General features: G+C 36.0%; 1 protein-coding gene across 1 annotated transcript; it reads left to right on the plus strand.

Annotated features, from left to right (window-relative positions):
* Positions 1–4,657: 4,657 nt before the first annotated feature.
* TMBIM4_2 (Transmembrane BAX inhibitor motif-containing protein 4) lies at positions 4,658–18,065 on the plus strand. The gene is made up of 7 exons (XM_012938470.3): positions 4,658–5,051; positions 10,629–10,760; positions 11,293–11,404; positions 11,463–11,568; positions 11,627–11,660; positions 13,604–13,767; positions 15,876–18,065. Exons 2-7 carry the CDS (start codon positions 10,661–10,663, stop codon positions 16,086–16,088), a joined length of 729 nt encoding a protein of 242 aa, XP_012793924.1. The 5' UTR covers positions 4,658–5,051; positions 10,629–10,660; the 3' UTR covers positions 16,089–18,065.
* The last annotated feature ends 4,549 nt before the right edge of the window (positions 18,066–22,614 follow it).

The raw sequence follows: 22,614 nt of genomic DNA on the forward strand, positions 1-22,614 counted from the left end.
CAGGTCATTTTGAAGTTCTAAGCTATCACTCTTACATCGTATCGTTCTCCATATCTTGACATCGTCAGCATATAGCAAGACCGATGATGATAGGAGACAAGGAAGGTCATTTACATATAAGAGGAATAGCACTGGCCCCAAAAATGTACCCTGGGGCACTCCACTAAGCACAGTTTCCCAGCTAGATAACTTTGAGTTCACCCTTACTCTTTGTTGACGCCCAACTAAGAAGTCTTTTATCCACATCAATAAATTACCTCCAATCCCGATATGTCTTAACTTATATAACAGCCGGTTGTGCGGAACTTTATCAAAAGCTTTACTGAAATCAATGAAGGCGACGTCTACAGGTAGCTTTTGGTCCTTAAGAGCACACCAGCTTTCACGAGCCACTAATAAGTTAGTGAGACAAGAATAACCTATTCTGAAGCCATGCTGCTTCTCCGAGAGGATCCGGTTTTTATCGAGATACTTAAACAGCTCCTTCCGAATAATCTTTTCTAAGATTTTAACAACCACACTAGTTAGGCTAACGGGGCGGTAGTTCTCAGGTTTGTGTTTTGTGCCTGTTTTGAAGACAGGACTTACTATGGCGTTTTTCCAGTCTTTTGGTAAACGACCCTGCGTAACGGATAGGTTAAAGCATGTACTTAAAGGGTTCGCAACGAAGTTAGATAATTCCTTCAGTAGCCTAGGATGTAATTCATCGGGCCCCGTGGATTTACCTATGTCAAGCTTATTTAGCAGACCAAAGACATCGAGTTCTTTAATGGTCACGCTATCCAGTGTATGTATGGGGGGATCTGTATACGCTGACGAGAAGGGTGCTTCTATGGTATACACGTTGCTAAAGTAGTTCGAGAACGCTTGAGCCTTACCAAAGTCGTCCTCCACTAATGATGAAGCAGTACTGTCTCCCCATAGAGCAGGAATATTTCCTTTTCTCCTTGTCCTTTGGTTTATATAGGAATACAAGCGTTTAGGACATTCTATGGATTCCTTAACAAGTTTTTCTTCGTACAATTTTCTAGACTTACGGAGGGTCGAGGCACAAGTGTTCCGAGCCTTTCGATACTGAGATTTTGACTCATCAGTCCCCAGTAACCTAAATCTATCCCACGTTTTCCTTTTCTTACGGAGAAGGATACGGACCTCCCTACTGAACCATGGTGGTGAGTTTTTCGGCCCCTTTGGTATAGTCCATGGGATGTGAGGTGTGGTAACTTTTAAGTATGATTTTCGAAATGCGTCCCAGGCCGTTTCAATGGAGGACTCTGGGTCTATTGTCCAATCTATTAACGATGCTGAGTGCATGATGTCTGGTATGTTTGCTTTCCAGACGTTGGGTCTGGACTGGACTGACGCGTCCTCATGACTGGCAGTTATATGGAAGTCGAAAGTTAAAACTGCGTGGTCACTTTTACCTAAGGGTGGCATATGGTGGAGGTTCGCAACATCATCCTCATAGTGAGTCAGTATAAGATCTAATAAGGATGATTCAGTGTCCGGGTCGTACCTAGTCGCTTCTTTCACATGTTGCACTAGGGCACATGTGATAACCGCATCAACTAGTTCCTGCTCGAAGGAATTTTCTGACGATTCAGTTCGCAGATTTTCCCAGTCTACCATAGGTGCATTAAAGTCCCCTAGGATTAGACATCGACCACTTTGGGACCAAGTATTGAGACTGCTTAACAGGATCTCATTTGCCTCACAGCTTGGACTGCGATAGACCAAACCAATCAGCAGCTCTTGTCCCTTGCATTTTAAGCGAAGACTAACTAATTCACACGTCCCACTCTCATGGGATACACTATCGATAATGGTAAATGGGATAGCATTCCTAATGAATAGAGCTACTCCCCTCCTTTGCGCTTTTGTGTTCTGTCGGCCCTTACTAACGTAAAGCCCTCGAAATCAAGTTCTATACTATCTATAGCCTGTGTCAGCCAGGTTTCTGTTACTGCGATTATATCTGGCTTTATAGAGTCAATCTGCACACCTAGTTCCGATCGCTTATTAAGTAAGCTTCGTGCATTGGTGTAACAGATCCGAAGCCTGTTTAAGTGCCTTCGTGCTTCACCCAGAGCGGCTTCGGCATCATTCTCTGTCGAAGTCTTACAACTCGAAAATTTACAATTTTCAGGTCCTTTTCGCCAGCGTCTAACCTATGTTGTAGTTCTTTCTCGGCTTCCCGTCTTTTAACACGGTCTGCCAACGGTAGGTCCTTTCGGATAAAGACTCCTGAACCCTTTAATTTGTGTCCATTTTGTAAAATTAGGTCACGTTCGTTTGAAGAGCCGAATACTACTTTAAGCAGTCTGGAATGATTTGGTTTCGAGTCCGTTAGACTCCCTAGTCTATACACCTTTAGCAAGGTGACCCCAGTCATATTTTGAGGCATGAGTTGATTAAGCAGCTGCCTAATCAGTACAATGTCATGCTCAAAACGAGCTTTAGGTTCAGAGCTATCGCTCTCCTTAATTCTATGAAAAATAGCTGACCTGTCGCTATGATCAGTTTTCGATTTTTCAACCACTTTTACGGGGGCAGGTTTCCCTTTTATATCAATACTTTTCTTTCTTACAACCTTTACCCATTCGTCAACGCTGCTGGTAGAAGCAATAGCAGTTGCGTCAAACCTAGTGTTGGGTTTTGGGGTTGTCGACGACCTGAGGGTCGTGTTATGTTTACCATTTGAAACCGATCGAGCCTTGCGATTGCGGCTCCTAGGTGTTTCCTGTTGGATCCCATCTGGGAGACGGGGAACAGAAGACCCTACTTTTCTTGAGCTTTTTTTTAAGGCAGGCCCCTTTGAAGACTGCTTTTCCTTCTTTGACGGGCGTGAGTCATCTATCACCGGACTCACCTTAGTTTCCTTCACATTGATTTGCGTGTCAACAGATCGAGTGCTGTTTGACGCGTTCCGACTATGCTTTTTGAAACACTTCTTTGCAGCATCAACCAGTGAGATGGCCTCGGTTAACAAGCTGTTTACATCCGAGCAGCACTGTTGACAAAGCCACACACAACCCTTCTTACTGAACCGTTTGAAAGCAGCAGGCGTTAAGTTCGTGCAAACTTCGTGGTACCAGCCTTTGCACTCGTTGCACTGCATGCCGCTTTCAACAGGATAACGACAACCCGGACGTTGGCAACTGCTTTTTTTACACTGTCCGGTCATTTAGGAGGGGTTTTTTCAATATGCGATGATACCTAGAAACAAAAAAATTATCAATGACCAAAAAAAGTGAAGAGCTGTAGATTGCTAGGACCAAAAGTACTAACAGATACAGTTGAAAAAGAGGTACTAAAGAGTACCAACGACAAAAACAGTAAAAACGATACTTTAGTCAAATACTTTAACTGAAATAAATTCAATTAAAGTGAAAAACAGTAGTCTTGATACGTAGTAAACGATCAAAACAATGAAATTTACTCAGCGAGGAAAAATACCACTGTCCTTTTTAAATAGCGCGCGAAATATATCGGATTACTTGGAACAATGTATACGTTGCAACTTTGCAGATATAACCGAGTCTGTACTACTTGTTAGGTCCGATGGGACAGAATACTCGATGTCGGATAATTCAAAAGGCATTATTAACTTTTCGAGATACTTAAATATGAATGTAAATGGTTCTAAAGCAAATGATAGTATACTTCGCACAACTCCTCAAATCCAGTAACTTTCGCTCCAAATACCGACATGGTACGCTCTTAGCTACAGTTTCTAGACAGTTGCTCGCCTGACTAACCGCTGTGATGCTTGCACCATGCTCAAAAAGGGATGGGATTATCCCATTGTTTATATTACTAGCTGAATCTCGATCAATCGTTGTTAGTATGTGTGCCTTTGAGCAGTGGTTTAGACATCAACATGCAGCTGACGAGTTTAAAGCTGTGCGAAACGCGCATCTTCGATACTGTTTGTAGTTACAATCGAACTCCTCCATAAAAATATATGCAAAATAGCCACATCAACTCGGTACATATATGATGCATTGCTATTCCCTGCCGGTCTTTACAGTGAGAAACAGCCAATTTACGTTTGTTCAATACAAGGGGATGAATTCCCGTAACTTATTAGTTTTTTGATCGTTATACACTACATTAATACGAAGAACAAGACATCGGTCACTGCTCTGTGACCAACAAACATAAGCATTTTGAAATGGCTTTGCTTTTTTACAGTTGAGGATTTTAGCAGATAAGCTCAAATGTAACTGAACTAAAAGTTTCCAATAGTTTGATAGCAGTGTTTTCAAGGTCTAAGTGGATTGACGATAGGTATGTGCCATTATAGCTATTACACAACTACTTCGTGAATAATTCTCTAAAGATATGTATTAGGTGGTGCAGATTATTGTATAGTATCTTCAGGTTTTCACACTTTGTTTTCAATTGCCGTGGGTTTGTTGGGTTGCATGAGTATCAATTTTTTTCATATTTAAGTCATCTTTTGCCGCAGGTTGTTAGCAACAAATATGTCAAACTACTACTAAACTGCAATAAATGTCATGTAACAAACAAAAACATTACAAAAATTACCGTGAGATGGAAAGAAAACTGTTTATAGCTGATAAATAACGAAACCTCAAAATCCTCGATAATATGTTACATGTGCGCGAAAACCCATGGTGTAACAGCCTGACTGCCCAGCAGTTGGGTCACCGAACGTCAGACGATTCACCTATCCTCATCAAGGTCAAGGAAAACTAACGTACATCTGTTAATGGAACGCCATGTTCCATGATCTAACTTTAGTAGCACTGTGTTATAACTGATCGAAAGAGATGTCGAGCTCATACCAGTTAAAATAAACTTTACGACTACCGAAAGGAAGATGCACCTTAACCTTGATGTTCAACAACAATAAAACATCAGCTTGAATAAAAGTTTAAGACGTAAAATCCGGAAAAACTGATGGAAAGGAATACGTTTAAATATATTGCATATTGAAACTCCGTTTTCTGAATCTGACGTTTCTAATCAAGGTCATTCGACGTCAATTTTTGTTCCACTCTAGTTCAGTAATCTGAGTTTTGAACGTAAGTCAGTTTGAATAATCTGCGGTGTACATGGTTCACTCTAGAACTGTACTTTATTATGTTTCGCCTGTCTCGGCTTCTGGACCGTCCCATACAAAACTGTTCATTACATCCTAAATATATTTAGGGAGTTCTGCGTGTATTTAGGCGAAATGTAGACAATTAAGCGTATAAGTAGGCAATTCCATGGAAATTTAGGCGAAAAGTAGACAATTCAGCGAACATTTAGGCGGGAATTCGACAATTCTGCGGATATTTAGGCGAAAAGTGAGTACTTTATCGACAAAACGGCGAAAAAGGGGGAAATCCGCATTATTTCCCCCGGACAGGCGAAAAAGGTGACATTCTGATGCGTTTTAACCTTTCGCTACCAGAACATTTACCCCTTTATTTCTCCTTTGTTCGCCTTTATTTCCCCTTTTTTGGTTGTCTGGGTAAACAAATAGAAATTAAAGTTAACAAATGGAAAAGTGGTTTTGGGGAAGGTTTTTTTACTTTTCTGTAGACAAATTTTCATTCAGACATTTGAGTCGAACAATTAGTTTGAATTCGCAGATCAGATGAGGTACGGAAATTAATGGCAAACTAAAGTATAATATACGTGGCAATGCATCAGATAATCACCTTTTCAGATCGGTATAAATATTAGGACATTTCTCATGATTTCTCACCTTTACAGGAATTGCCTCGAAATGAACGCCATAACGCTCTCACAAGTAACCTAATTCATGAGACCAGAGACAGTTTAACATTTAACTTGCCCTGAATTAGGCTATTAACAGACATCGAGGTACTCACTGATAATAACAGTTGTGTTTTGGTTGAACATGTACCAATATGTGGCAGTAACAAACTTAGGTTTGTCAACTGCAAAGTTATTACTTTGCAGTTGAAGTCAGCGTTTGTAACAATCAAAATTTCAGATATTCAACTCTACTGTATCCAGCCGTACTTTGCAATATCTAAATCTATAGAATTATAAAAGTTCTCAGACGCTCTCTTGACCACGTCTCTGCAAACAATTAACAGAAACGCTGAATGTTTTGCGTTTTTCTGTTTGCAAGAGAAAGTTATTGACCAACTAAATCGTTAAGTGACTGAATCAAGTGAGATGCAGTAGAGAAAAACATCTGTAGGAAAATCATTTGTGTTTGCAAATGATCGAAGTACTGTAGAACCACACACGTAATAGTTGACCAACTCGTCCGGATCCACGTTGTTTCTTAACCTGATATCCTCCAAGATATCCGCATTCATGCACAAGTCATTTACTTGCTATAAAGAAAATTTGCTTCTCAATCAAGACATTGTTTGCAGCGAGATTTTTGTATTTAAATTGGAAAAAATTTCAACTCTATTTTGTTATTCAAAATAGTTCAGAAATGCAAATTTTCATTATAAAAACCTGTGTCAGTCAGCTACAACGTAGGACCAGGCACATATATGCATCAGTTCAAGTTGCCATACCTCATTAGCACAGCAAAATAAACACCGGATTCATAAAAGTAGTTAATTCAATGGTGGTAATATATAAAAGAAAGATTGCATATAAGGACATAGTACAGGAAGAAAGAATTAGTTCGTAGAAAGAAAGATATGAAGCGATTTTAATCTCACGGTTTAAATGAAGACCGAAAGTGTATACACCGCTATTGTGATCGATTCTGAGCTGTATCACCCTAAGTCTCCAACCATTGGTTACGATGGTCACGCGGACCTCAACCAAGTAGTCTGCATCTACCAACATGACACAGACTAGAGGTTAGTGACTTCAAGCACTGATGCCACGTTTTGGTTTGGCTGCCCCTAGCTTTCTTCCAACCATTTCCAACACTAGTCAGCACTGAGCGTCGTGGTAATCCGGTGTTCAGGTATACACAACACGTGGTCCAACCATCTCAGTCGATGAAGACTCACAACCTCATCAACTGATTTACCATCATTCCCTAATATCCTGTGTCTAACTTCACTATTACTTAGCCGGTGATCGCAGCAGATGTGAGCAATATTTATAAGGCATCTGTGGTCAAATACTAGTAGCTTACGAGTATCTTCTACTCTTAATGACCATGTTTCGCAGCCGTAAGGTAAAACAGAACGAACTGCCGTGCAGTATACTCGTCCTTTTATTGATAGACGGATATCTCACCTTTGCCATAAGTGACGTAAGTTGGCGAAAGCCGAACGAGTTTTTCGAATCCATGCTGAGATTTCGTCAGACACCAACCCATTAGGGCTGATCAGACTTCCATGATAAGTGAAGTTGTCAATGCGTTCGACTACTCCACTCCCTATCCTTAGTTCAGGTGTTGACGCAGACCAGTCCTGAAGCAACAACTCGCATTTAGAGGTAGAGAAGGGCATTCCAAACATTCTGGCATTGTTGCTCAGTGCTACCAAAAGACTGCATTTTATCAGCGTCTTCACTAAACAGGACTATATCATCTGAATATTCTAATTCGATAAGTGGACCTCCTGGTAGGAGATCAATATCCGATAATTCAGTCGATGAGAGCGTTATTTCCATCAGTAGGTCTATGATGACGTTAAACAGAAATGGAGATAGTGGACATCCTTGACGGACACCATTTGAGGTTGCAAAAGCAGATGACAGTTCGCCATAAGCTCTGACTCGACTAGTATTGTTAGAGTAAAGAACTTTCACAAGGTTTATGTACTTCTGAGGTACGCCTTTCAGTGACAGACACTACCACAGAATCTCGCGGTCCACAGAGTCAAATGCTACTTTTAAGTCAAAAAAGACCACCATTGTCGGACGCTGATAAGTATGCCTGTGTTCTAGAACCTGACGAATAGTGAATATGTGGTAGATGCAGCCACAACCATGTCTAAAGCCAGCTTGAGTCTCTCGTGTTTGCAGTTCACGAGTCTTAGTTAGGCGTCTGATAATTATCGAAGCTAGTATTTTAGATATATTAGTTAAACTAATCCTTCTGTGGTTGTCACAGGATGATTTTGACCCTTTCTTATATATTGGGACGATAAGTAATTGCGACCAGTTAGATGGGATAACGTCTACCTCCCAGATCTTAGCTAAAATATTAGTCAACCTAATCGCTAAAATTGGACCACCATCCTTAAAGACTTCTGGAGCCAATCCATCTGGACCAGCTGCCCTTCCTCGTTTCAGATTAACTATAGCCTTTTGAACTTCTGCTAGAGTTGGGGGACCTACTTCAATGTTCCATTCACACTGTCTGGGAATGGAGGGTAGTTGTAGAGTAGTTGAAGGCCAGGTGAACGGTTCCCTAAAATGTTCCGCCCATCGTTCTAAACGTCTGGACTGGGAGCAGATGAAAGTATCGTTTTTTTCCGAAATAATCTCACTTACACTTGACTTATTAGTTCCAGTTTCTTTTATTAGTCTGTAAAGCTGTCTTGTGTTCCCTATAGTCACCGCCTTTTCCATCTCTTTTGCTTTCGTTGCCCACTACTGCTCACGGTCGTCTCTTAGACTTTTTCTTAACCTAGATCTGATTTGTTGTCGCTCTTCATCATGTTCGGAACCTGGTGGGACGAGTTTTAAAAAAAACCTGTGTAATGGAGAACTATTACTTCACGGTCTACACAGTCTGTAGCTATATACACATATACACATATGTGCTCATGATTAACTACTAAGTACGTGAATATTTCTATATCACAAAAAGAGAGTAATCCCATGAAAAAAATCTATGGTTAACATAAGAGCATGCTATCAACAATTTATCTGGCCTAACTCATACTACGTTATCGGGTTTGAACGACTTCAACCGGTTTCTGAAAACCTCATTTAACTAAACTCTCGGTATTAGCAACAAATACTCCCTTGTACCCGATTACAGAGAAAATCTTTTCAGTATAACGTCAAACAGCTTATTTCCCTGCATTGTATCCGTAGTGTACTGTCATTTTTATCGCTTTAATGTAGGAATCAAAGGGAAATGAGGAGTATCAATATAAAATATCACTCAGGTTTATGTTATCAACAGTGTGCTTTAATGAATGATTGCTGTAAGCTAAGTGTTCGGCACCGTAACACAATATTGTGGAAAATTATTTAAATCCTTGCTCACAAGTTCAATGGGACTAACGCATAATTTGGGTTTAGATAATAAATGAGTTAACGTTTCTAAGTTTTCAGAATTAAAACAAAGAAGTAAGACTATGAGTTTTGCAGCTACCTATCTATTAAGCTTTAAACAGTCTAAACTAGGGTTTCCCGTTTTTAGTTTGGAAATAAAGTCCACCGAAATCTCATTGTCAGTCAGTAACAACGTAGAACTTCGTACTTACGTACATCAGTTCGTGTTGCCACACCACATTAGCACAGAAATGGTTCGGACGTTAAAAGCTCCTACGTGTAGTTTAAAGCGTGGTTTCAGGAGACCATGAATAACGTTCCGCGTACTCGAATCGTTTGCCCTAGCTGTGCGAGGTGATAAATGGACGTGAAAAAGGTTAGTCGTGGAGATTAGAGAGGTATTAGGAGGTGTAGGAAGGATTTGAATGTGATCAACTTGGTCTCGTGTGTTGTTACGGGTATTGATTATGGCAGGTCTTGTTTTTCACCAAAGGCGCCTACCAAGAAGACATCGCTAATTTTAGGAGGAACAATGCGGTCTGATATAGGCCATAATTGTTGATTAGATCTCTTATACAACGACAGCCCATCTACATTTGTTCTCTAATCTGTATACTCAAGATTCAAAACGGACAAACAAATTTCGACATATCTTAACAGACTGGTTTTTAGCCCGATATGGTAGTAAATACCACTCCCAATGAACTTTGACTCAACATTTCCGCACGTTTTTAAAACACTCATGACACTTGCAGATAATTAAAGCATATACTTTTGTAATGTGTTCAAGATAAAATAAACTTTCCTGAATGTAGTACCTCCCCTTCCATAATTTTCATTAAAGCCGGATCAATCTCCCCCTTTATAACTAATGATTTAGGTGGGGCTAATTCGTTATTCTGAAATGAACAAGTGCTTGTAATCCAGTCACATACAACTACCACATTGTCTCAAGGTTTCTGGACAATAATCGTGGCAGGCAGACAGAACTGACTTCATGACTTTTTCATTTCGGAATAATGAGTTTAAAATTGGTTCCACTGCAGTGGTACGGTTCCATTCACTTTTTATCTTTTTTAAACCTAAAGTCACATGTCAATGGTTTTTCATTCTTGAATTCCATTCATGTTTTCTAATTGTCTCACGTTTAGATTTTCATTACAGTTGAAGTTATTTCGTCTTCGCTCCTCACCTTGTTCACTTTTTTCTTAATGTACTGTTAGGTGTAACGATTTAAACTAATATATAGCCGTGCCAAATTTGACGACAACTAACTGGAATGCTTTCATTACTTCACTATTATTATGACTATCATAATTCTAGTCATCTATTTCTTATTCACACGGTTATGTTTGTTCATTTTTTGAATTCGTTCCTTACAACTACCTAAACTGAGGGAATGTTTTGCTATTATGTTTGTCTATCTGTTGCTTTTTTAGTAAGTGATATTTCCAGTAATTAATCTATTTTGTTTTACCTCTACACATCACTAGATCGTTTCAGTTTTTACAGTGCTTACATAAATATGGATTCATTTCTTATCAGCCAAGAATCTGGACATCCCATTGAAAAAGATTTCGCCTTCAATAACAATGTCGCTAATGCGCATATAACAGTTCGACTAAGTAAGTTTGCTACACTGTCCATCCATAAAGGATATGACAGTATATCTATAGTTTTATAGTTTTAATAAACAATTTTTTCCGTTAATGTTTCTCGTGAAACTGGTTTCATTAGAAGTTAATATATATCAACGAAAGCTGAAGTACGAGAGCGTAGTCGGATAATTATTACATCTGTGATCTCATGTTCTTCATCAACTTGTAGATAACCATGTCAGATTTTCAAACGAATATATGAACTGTAGAGTCAGTTTGTTGATTGTTTATGGAAACACATGCGGTGGGCATAATTATTTAACTTGAGCAAGCCACAATGAGGAAAATTTATGGCAATAAACATACTTTTAGAAAAATGGTAACCCAAAAATTTGAGTAGATCACTGTGCGTTATTTATACATATACTCCTGACATGTCTTGGTAACCGATGTTCTGAACTTACAAACATTCACCGTCTGTTTGGTTGACATTAATAATTAATATGAAACCACTAATCTTTCGACTTAAAATGTCTATTGTTGTCTTTTCTGAATTAAGGATTTTTACGAAAAGTCTACGGTATTCTATTCACACAACTTTTACTCACTTCATTATGTGCTGGAACAATGATGATTTTAAAACCTGTTCTATTGGATAACCTTCGACAGAAGTACGTTGTTATTTTCTAGTGAACTGGTAATTTTTACTACTCGTTTTTATTTTTCTAGTACATGGTTACCAATTATACTTATTATAAGTACAATCGGAATTCTATTGGGATTAATGTGGAAAAGACAGGAAACACCAACTAATTTTATATTATTATACTTATTTGTAAGTTCATAAATATTTAATAATTTCCATTTAAAAAATATGGTTATCCTGTGTTTAGACTATATGTGAATCTATACTCGTGGGATATGCAGGTATGTAAGGTTATGTTGGTAGTCTTAACGACAAACGTTTAAAATTATCATGTATTTTAAATTTACCGATTGATTGTTTATTCTTAGTATAACAGCGTTTTATTGATTTCAATTTTTATCATTAAATCATATGCCAATGTCATCTATTAAAGATAGTGGAGAAGATATATAGCTTAGAAGGACGACTGTAGTAAGGATACGATCCATAACGTCCATTTTTGGCTACATAATGCTCACGATTTTTATACCGATGATAGATTCCAGTAAAAAGATTGAAAAACTACCAGGAAACTTTAATTGACAAAACCATTCAATTATGTACTTAAATCATCGGTATCTATGTATTTATCCTACCTGAACTAGATAGCGATATGTAGGCTGTAGTCTTGACCAGGTGCATAATCGACCTCCTTTGATAACGTTCCTCGTTTATAACTTCCCATTTATCGTTTGATCTCGAGGCGCCATGTCAACTTTCTGGCTTTTACACAAGTACGTAATATTCCGTTGACTCCCACCAACGTATTACATTTATTTATTTATTTGAACACATAAATATTGGCACAAAGGGGTACCTAATACATATGCGCCTTACAAGTCACTTGATTTATGAATGAGCTGTGATACTACCCGGGTGCCCAGACCGAAGCAAGTGGTGTTCTTAGGGGCCGCATCCGGGGCGTTTGACCTAAAGGTCTGGTCCACAAGGTAATGGTGCAGCGTCAGGAGATGCAGTTCCTTGGTAGCCGGTGGCCAACGATTGGTTCATACGCCATTTCCCCCTAAGGATCCTGGAGCCCATATATACCATTGGTTTGGAACCAGGGTTTTCTAACTCCCATTGTATTAGTTGTTAATATCACAGTGGCTCACTAAGCCGTTTGCCGTAGTTACGTTCAATGTTTCGATCACCTTTATACTTGATAACATCATGTAGCAAATTGTACTCAAGTTGAGTATTCTATCATGTTGCTTAATTTAGTTAAATACAAGTTTTCGTAACGCTGATGTCGTGTTTATTGTGTTTTGCCTGATTGGAAATAGAGCCCAGAATTCTATGTCTTTAAAAATTCCAATAATTCCAGTATTTTAATCTGTTTGATTATCTGAAATAGTTTTTAAAGAGATTTCGTAATCGTATGGTTCCGAAAATTCTGTTGTTCTCATCATTTATTCAGTACTACTTGCTGCGGCTAGTAGTTCTTAACAACTTTTGAATTGATGTTGAATTAACGCAACGTAGGACCTAGTACATGTCCATATCGCTGCAAGTTATCACAACCCATTACCATAACGACATGATATTGTCAGGCCAAATCCTAGAGTAGTAAGGGTGGTTATTGTATCAACGGTTATAGAAAATATTAGGCAATAAAGATATGATTTTAAAGAATATAAATTACTGAGATGGAAAAAGCTTTCACGAGGAATCTAGACACTTATGATCTAAGAGAAGACCAAGAGTTAATGCATCTGCGCCATTGCAAATGTCACGCAAAGTCTCTAACCGTTAGTTACAATAATCAAGCGGTTCCCAACCAGGTAATCTGCACCTACATGACCCAGTACAATAACCAGTGTCTTCATGAACTGATGCCATGTATAATATCCATAGCTCTTACAATTAATTTGTTAAAAACCACCACCGAGGTCGTATCGGTCAAACTCTGGTATTTCGGCACTTTTTATTGACAAATAAAACCAAAGTTAAATTTCATAGCTGGAATTTGCGACTTGTGTATTTTTTTATTTGGAATCGTGTAAACCTGCAATCTGTTTAATCTGGCTTTATGTAAATTTATGTTGCCCCCGGAATCTCCTACTGTATCCAAATATTTAGTATTTATTAAATAAATTATTGGTTTACTATTATTATTGTCATTATTATTATGACAATTATTATCGATGACTTACTTTTTAATTGTTTCATTTTACTCTCCAAGTGATTACATATTCTGCAACCGTTGTACTTCAAGCATTTATATTAACCACCATAGTTGTTATGTCTTTGATGTTGTACACACTGAATTCCAAGAAAGATTTCAGTAAATGGGGTGTTGGATTATCAGTTGCTTTTCTCATTTTACTATTAGTTGGACCCATTAACGTAAGTTGATGTAATTATTGTTGACATTTCCATTGTTTATTTAACATAATCTATCATTAAAATGCCCATTTGTACTAATTCCCCCACCATACTATCAACGCTGTGAGGCTGTTTGGGACAAAAACTAGCCTCAACTGTAAAACTACTAAGATATAGGGATACTAGATAGATATTTCATTTTGGTTTATTACTTATTATCAGTGTTCACTCACAGCCTCACATGCTATCGAGCTCATTTTCTCTAGATGATGTCAATCTGTGATGGAAATCTCCTTTGAAATATACTAAAATCTCCATTTAGAAAATCTACCTTAACAATATTGTATATAAGTCTATTATATACTTATATACAATATTGTTAAGGTAGATTTTCTAAATGGAGATTTTAGTATATAAGTGGCCAAACCGAAACGTGGCATCAGTGCTTGAAGACACTAACCTCTAGTCTGAGCCATGTTGGTAGATGCAGACTACTTGGTTGGGGTCCGCGTGACCATCGTAACCAATGGTTGGAGACTCTTGGTGACATGGCTCAGAATCGATCACAATGGTGTAGGTGTATACACTCTCTATCTTCCCTTAAACTGAAAGATTAAAATTGCTTCATATCTTTCTTTCTATGAGCTAATTCTTTCTTCGTGTACTATATCCTTATTGCAATCTTTCTTTTATATATTACCACCTCTGAATCAACTACTTTTATGAATCCGGTGTCCATCTTGTTGTGTTAATGAGGTATGGCAACTTGGACCGATGCATAAATGTGCCTGGTCCTACGTTGTAGCTGACTGACTGACTGTATATAAGTATTTGTAAGGTGATGCTTTTTTACATTAGTTGTAATCTGGAACGCAACTGTAATATGATAGTTCCTATGTAAATCTAACCCGTTTATCATATATAATGTTTATGTACTGAATTTTTTCCACTTTGTACATGTGAGGACTAGTGATACCACTTTAAATGCACAGACTGAAGTACATTAAGTGAGTTATTGGTTGTAAGATGGATGTTTTATTTATTAAGCTACTGTAGACTATCTAGGATTCCTTAGTTATCAAGCTTCTGATTTCTTAAAATTCCATTTTCAGATCAGTCATTCGTATTAAAATTGATTTCATGTTAGTTTAGAGTTCGAAAGTATCATTTATCAATACGAACATATTTACTCGATCCTACAGCAGGTTATTTGTGGCCCGAATAACTCGGCAGTAACGTCTCAAACTGTTAAGCTGGGGACATCAGTTTGAATCCTACTCAAGATTTCAGGTATGCCTAGCTGACATGTACCAATTCGAAACCTAGATCCAGAGTTTCCTGTCGATTACCACCAACCACCTGACGTCAGAGGAACACATTGAGATGTCGAGTCACTTGTAGTAGTGACCATATTGCAACTTGATCAATAGAATTTAATCAAAACTAAAGACTAGACTAACATAAAATTATTTACTACTCAGCGAATATTCAATGCAACCATACTCCATACAATCTCTGATTCGTTGTCTTAGTGATATTATAATAATTACGTAGTGCTTTTCAGTACAGCGCAATTTTAAATGATAATTTATTGAATTTTCAAATCAATCAAGCTGTATTTATAGTATGACAATAACATTGATAGTTGACATCTCATTATCGATTAACTTTTGCATTACCCTATTGTTTGTATTCTTGATTAAATTTCGATTAGTCTGCTATCATATGTGCAGATTGCCTGGACGTATAACCACTTCGTTTAATATCAACAACGTGTTAAGCTAAACATTTATCAATAGTGACATGAAAATCATACGCATTGAACAAGGTTGTGACTATTGTCCTTACTCGGTGACCCAGTGGATGACACGTTGGCGTTTTAAGTGATAGGTATTGAATTTGTGTCCCGATGTGAACATTAACACTCAAATTTAGGCAAGTAGGTAGGTACATCTTTCTGTCAAGTTCCAAATGAAATGAAGTGCGCCTACTGAATTTCACTGCTATCCATTGATTCTATAAGAATTGATAACTGATTTTACTCTCTAATTTTGCTGTTTTATATTATTCCTCCATTCCCTGTATTTTTTCATCGTTTTTTGCTGTTTTGTGTTAAACACTCTTTACAGTTATTTCTAGGTTCATCATTATTGGAATTATGTATCGCAGCCGGTGGTGCTTGCTTATTCAGTTTATTCATAGTTTATGATACTTGGCGAATAATGCATCATTGTTCACCGGAAGAATATATCATGGCATGCGTTGATTTATACTTGGATATATTAAATCTGTTTATGTATATTTTAAGATTTCTAAAAGAACTACAACATAATCAAGGCTAATTAATTGGTTGTGTCCAGTAATTATTTACTATGAAATAAGCGTATTTGTGATTTCAATATTTATTATTCATCACACTTAAACCACATATTTATCTATCGATATTTAACTGCTAATGACTAAGTCATGAATGAATTGTTTCCACTTTTTGTATGGACTACTATTACTACTACTAATTTCACAACTATTGGAAAGAAACTGACAAAGTTTATCCTTGGATTGTCCCTTTCACTTTTCTTGTTGCTATCTTCCTCTTCATCCTTTTCTGATCCTTTTAAATTTCTCTTAGCTTTTTGACTGGTCATATAAATGAAGTACACGAATGCACCATACTAACTCGTGTATGTGTGTCTATGTGCATATTCCAATATTTTTTGTTTATCCTTTTTTTCAGTTGATAAAATTAACACTTTCTCAAACTATTGAATAATAATTGATTTATAACTCAACCACTACTACTCTTCTTTTAAAGACAATTAGTTCAAATGAAATATTGTCCCGAACTAATGAAGATCGAGAAAGTGACTTCAAGTTTCATAGTAGATATCAAACTAACATATTGAATATCGACTGTATTATGATTAAGTTTAATATATAAAATATCATTTAGTACTTACAAGGCTTTAAATTGTCCACAAAACAAGTAACATTCACTTGAGAGTGGAAATAAAATGATTGTGAATGAGAAATACGAAGTAGAACAATATTTTGCCTCAACGTATGTTAGGATTAGCATATGGGTTATAGTACATACATAAACTAACCCTCAGTCATAAGCAACAACCTTGATTCAGACTTTACAATCTAACGATTCAAGGCATATTTCCAAACTAGAAATATTCATCAATCATATAAAACTAAGTAGTATTTCCACTCATTTTCTACCACAAAATTAATTATCCATATTTTCTGATTAGCTAGAGCAGTTCATGATCATTCGATAGTATAATTTATGCTGACCGGAAACTGTAATAACATTTGAAAGAATCATCTTACATTTATGAAACCGTCATTTATTTAAATACCGTTTTTATTACCTTGAAATTTATTCATAACCGTTTATTACTTTGCAGCTATTCAATTCTATTATTGAAACTTATACTTACATATTGTTAATTATTTTATGCGGTCCAGTTTATTTACTATATGCACATCCTGCGGTGTACCCATACCCACTGCAAATGTGAAAACAAATCAGTGGGAAAGTTTTGACGGCAATTCGAATTATAATTCACGCAAATCACAGGTAGATAGACGATTGTCCTGATCCAAACTAGGATACATAGGCTGAGATCTTCCAATGCAGTGCCTTGTTTATAATGTTTCACTTATCATTTGTTCTTAAAAGAATACATCAACCTACAAAATTTTACAAAGGTATTTGATGTATACAGAGTAACTCTTTAGATTTATAACCACATAACTTGTAAGCAGTTAAACATAACTTGCTATCTTATATTTTATATTTGTCAGTATTGTTTATATTTGATAGCTTATCTATTTAACGTTAGTGTTAAAGAAGTTCTCAAATTAATATACGATTATCTCTAAAGGTGTAACTAACTCTAAGGTTAATGTAAATGAAAATCTCGTCATACAGTAACTAATGATATAGTATACTTATTACTATGTATTCCTATTGGTTGAGTTCATCATTGTGAAAACGTGTTCATTTTTCAACATGATTATAAATTTCTTCAAAGTTATACATGAACATTTCTAACTATTGATTGCAAACATCCAATACTTTACTGTATCCTATAAAAATTAGTTAAATCTTTTATGTGGTTTTACTGTAAACAGTCCTAATAGACTAATGATTCCTTTCTCAATTATTGTTGTCATTACTACTACTACCGATGATGATAATGATGATAGTGAAATATTACAATCATGTATTGTTTATTTTACAAAAAAATATACGAACTCCATATTCGTTGAAAAATAAAAAGAGAACTAAGGTAAACATAATCGACCGCCCATTAACATACTTAACCATACATATACATATATTTGTAAAACTTTAAACACATTGATTGAATTTTCATTGATCAATATATGTGGTGAAGTAGCGCTTTATTCAAGGTGTTATAATATAGAGAGAGAGTAATATACTTATGTAAAGAAGCATAATTCTATATAAAAATAGATCCAAGTTTAAGTAACATTCAAGACGTTTGTTAAGAAAACTGATAACACTTATCCATTTAGTTAATTCAATATTCTGTTAACTAACCAACATAAAGAATTTTAAAATTTACGAAACAATGCATTGTTGTATGTTCTAGTCATTATCTAATTATGATATCAAATGAATAAAGAAGGTAGTTCGGATATTGTTTTTGTTCGGTTCCAGGAAATCTCTCCATAATGAAATACTAACCTCTTCTAATCTGATTAGAATAATACACCATTGGCGGTTTATTTTAAGAATTATTTTATTGATAATCAGAAACTTAAGTTGACTTATAAGCAAATTACTGGATATACTTTGAAGTAAAATCGTAAGTTATATTTGGCTTATTCTTACCAGCTTGCTTATAGGAAGTTTACGAGTGTCGGAATTCGATAAGCCAGTAATCTATTACCGATAACATGTACAGATAAATTTAACGTGAGACAAGTACACTTATGGTATCATCTAATTTAAGAACTAGTATTGCTGAATAAGTTTGTCAACACTGAATAACCAAAATTTGGTTGTTCTGACAATAATTCATACTGAACTGAATTGTGTTGACATCAGACGTTGAAGCATTAACTAACTCTCAATGGCGAAGAATAATATAAACATTATATGTAAAGATGGATAGTGGCTAGCAGTGCAATCCAGGACTTTTCAGCTGGATATGCCTGCATTCAGAGTTGATAGTCACTCCGGGATTCGAACTCAGTACCGTTCACATATAGTGCTTGTGAATTAAGGCTATATCGAGGCAATATACACAGTTTGCACATATGCCAATATGAGACTGATCAATTGCAGTCCCAAACATCAATCAGAAGATTCAAACAAACAATACCAAGTGAATTTAAACCTGAAACACTTTTAAAAAAGCCATAGTATAATGTTTAAAGTGAATAAATTGAAATATAAAGTGTATGGGAACTAAAAGGTTCCTATGCGAGATCAGTCAGTTATCGGCATAGAAACGATAATATTGTTCAAAATAAACTGGGGAAGAAGACATGCAAAGCAAACGATAAACTATATTTAGTGAAGATTTACCAGAGAATAGAAAATGAATATTGTGATTTGTTCACAAAATACACCATTTGAGTTACCAAGTATTTTTGTGATGAATAATAATAGACCAAATACATTTATGAAAATATTAAACATATGGAGTGACTTGGGTTTTCTAGTCTTCAATTCTCTGTTCGAATAAATTCTTACGAACTGGATTAAGGTAAATTGTCTGTGCACATGATCCAAGCAAAACATTTAGATTTGAGAAAATTGTAGACAAGCATCGTCCCTAGGTTGCTACTATTTAACTAAAAATTAAGAAGGACCCAATCATGGATTGATTAGTGGAACATCTGATTGACATCACAGGACAAAGAAGAAATGATAAAACGTTTAATGATGAATTATATCAAAAGCATAATTTTCAGAGACTTCTGCAAATTATTAAGAAAACTGACTTGGAAATGCAATAACTGTATCGTGACAAATAAGAAGTCTTTTCAAGGGTACATAAAGTTGTTATAACCTAAGTTCACTAATCCACTAGACTGGCTGCTTACATTTCCACTTAAGATGTTGATTCATACACATCAATAAAGGGTATGTCCCCAAACATTACAGATCACAGGACAAAATAAAAAATGTGTATATTTTAACTTAAAAAAGTCATTTGGATTTATGGACTCACCGCCACATCTACTAGGCACTTCAATTGGTAGAGTATGCTTGCATTCCAATAAATGCCGATGTTCTCTCTGATTCAAAATGTTGCATTCTTGGTGTCCATGTCCCTTTGAAGTTTATGAACAATCACTGAATTCAAGTATTCTGATAATTCTTCAAAATTCCTAGTCATTCTTTTTTTACAGATATTATTCATCAGTTTGAAAATTCCAGAAGAATTTGTAAGAACAACGAGTATTAGACCTATAGTGCCATTATTTCCCACTGAATTCATTTCGTCTAACTTCATTAACACCATTGGATTCAGGTTCAGAGGTCTAGAGGGTACGAACTCGCGTGCAAAACTGAGGTCCTGTATCCGATACCCGGTTGCAGAGTCTTGGATGCGCACTTCTGAGGATCTCCATACTAGGACGAGAGAACTGTTCAGTGTACCCTGGTTTCCTGTGGTGTTCTATCTAAGATCAGTTCGTGCTTTAAAACTGATGATTCTATCATCTCCACAGATCGTCAATACTAACAAAAATTGTTAGCTGGTAATTACTGTCTTATACCACACTTTATATTCATAAAGTAAAAAATTATCTCTTGCATTTAAATACAAACAATTGTCTCTTATTATATGCAGAACTGTCTCGTAATTTATATTCATAGTTTGAAAACTCTCTAACAAATTGTTAAATAACATAACATCTCTATTTTATTATAAACTATTATCTGTGTAGAATTAACTGTAAATACGAGTGTACAGGTTAAGCAAATTACATTATCAGAAAAATGTTTTCTCTGGACCGTCTTTATTTTGTTCAATAAGAAACCAAATAAAATTCGAGATTGGTTCTCTCGTTCTAGTACTTGACCCCTAAATGTTATGTATCTAATATCTACTGCGTAATGAACACAGGATCTTCAAGTCTCACGACGGGCGCTTAAAATCTAAACAATTAACATGGTACTCATCGATGCCCATAGATGATTCGTATAATCGAAGCTGTTATTGGCGTTCTGGACTCCACTGAAAAGGCTAGGAGGACAATGGACCAATAAGGAAGTTAGGCTGCTTGTACCGGTCGGACTTCATTGGTTTGGCACAGTGCTAAGGTTGTATGGATGGCATTTCGATTGGCAACAAACCACATGATAATTAACCTAGTTTAAAGTCATAACAATCATGTACATTTAACTAATTAAATAAAGTATCAATTAGTCCTAGGACTAGAAACTTGTATGAATCAATTTAAATGAAAAATAATAATATCAAATCTATAAAAATTAAAGTTAACTCCTGTCATTATTTCGTTAACATTATTATTCAGTAATTCATTTACTGAGTACATTTTTATGTCCCTCAATAGAATATTAGAGATATGGTATCTTCTGTTCTGAATGGTTCACTCATGAAGCTTTCATCTTTTTGTAGGCAACATTATCAACGAATATTAACAATTCTATACAATTGACTGAAAGCTTAAACTATCGAAATGGGATTTCTCTGTTTCTATTTATAATTAGGGTTGTCATTGTTCACACACTCACCCTCAATATTTCCATTATCATTTTATAATTTTTCATAATATTTCTTATTACTGAAGACTTTGAGAGTATTTTGGATATCTGTTGGTTGGTGAGTGATATTAGAGACAGGCTTCTATAGGTTTACTGATTTTCTTCATACTACCCAATATTTCGACTTTTTCCCAGTCAAATTTGTGTCTGTCGTCGTCCACAAGGACTGATACAAGAATATGTGACAACATACAGCTAACAACTAACTAATCTTTAAATAGAAGCATATGGAGGGGATGACCAGCAACTACAACTTGGATTTTAAGTAATAATTAACTTGTATTCTTTCGTTGTCGTGTTAAATGGCTTTAATGATAAGTATAGAGATTTTCGGGGTTTCTAAACCCACCTATTTCAGCAACAATCTTTCTTCTTAAGACTTTTGCGTTTATGTGTTAGATAGCTGAAGGTAGCTGACATGAAGCTATAACTCTAAGTTTTCATGATGGCTGGCAATTTTCAACTGAATTTTTCTAAAATATTGATGAAACTAATACTCTCTGTAAGATACGAGCACTCTTCAACAAGTATCACGGTCACAAACATTACCAGTGACCCATTTGGGCTATGACTGGTCACCTGTAGGATTGAGAAATACTCATTTTCTATGTAGAACACATTTATGATTAAAAAACAATGGCAGTGGTTTTATGTTTAAGGCACTGTAATTTTGGTCCTTATATTCCACATTAGAACAGATCTCGACTTATAACTGTTTTGTGTAGCTTTTTAATATGAATAAACCTCACTCAGAAAGTATGGTTTAATTTCGAATACATACATTTCGAATCCATTGTATTATTGGATGTGGGAACCACTCAAAAATGAAAAATCAAACAATTTATTTAATTTCATTTAATGAGAACCAATCGATATTATTATAAACAGTAATTCAATTGGGTCTAGCGACGCGTCTTGTAATTAGCTCAGGTTCAGTTTATAAATCGTTTAGTAACATTGTAATCAAGTATGCAATCGAACGGTATTTAGAACTATTCGTAAAATCGGTAAAGTATGGTAGTTAGTCTCAAGTCGATCAAAAGACAGCCCTTATAAAGTGATTGTTTATGGGAAAGAGAGCAATAATA

Source organism: Schistosoma haematobium, chromosome 1 (assembly GCF_000699445.3).
Source record: "Schistosoma haematobium chromosome 1, whole genome shotgun sequence".
NCBI classification, from domain to species: domain Eukaryota; kingdom Metazoa; phylum Platyhelminthes; class Trematoda; order Strigeidida; family Schistosomatidae; genus Schistosoma; species Schistosoma haematobium.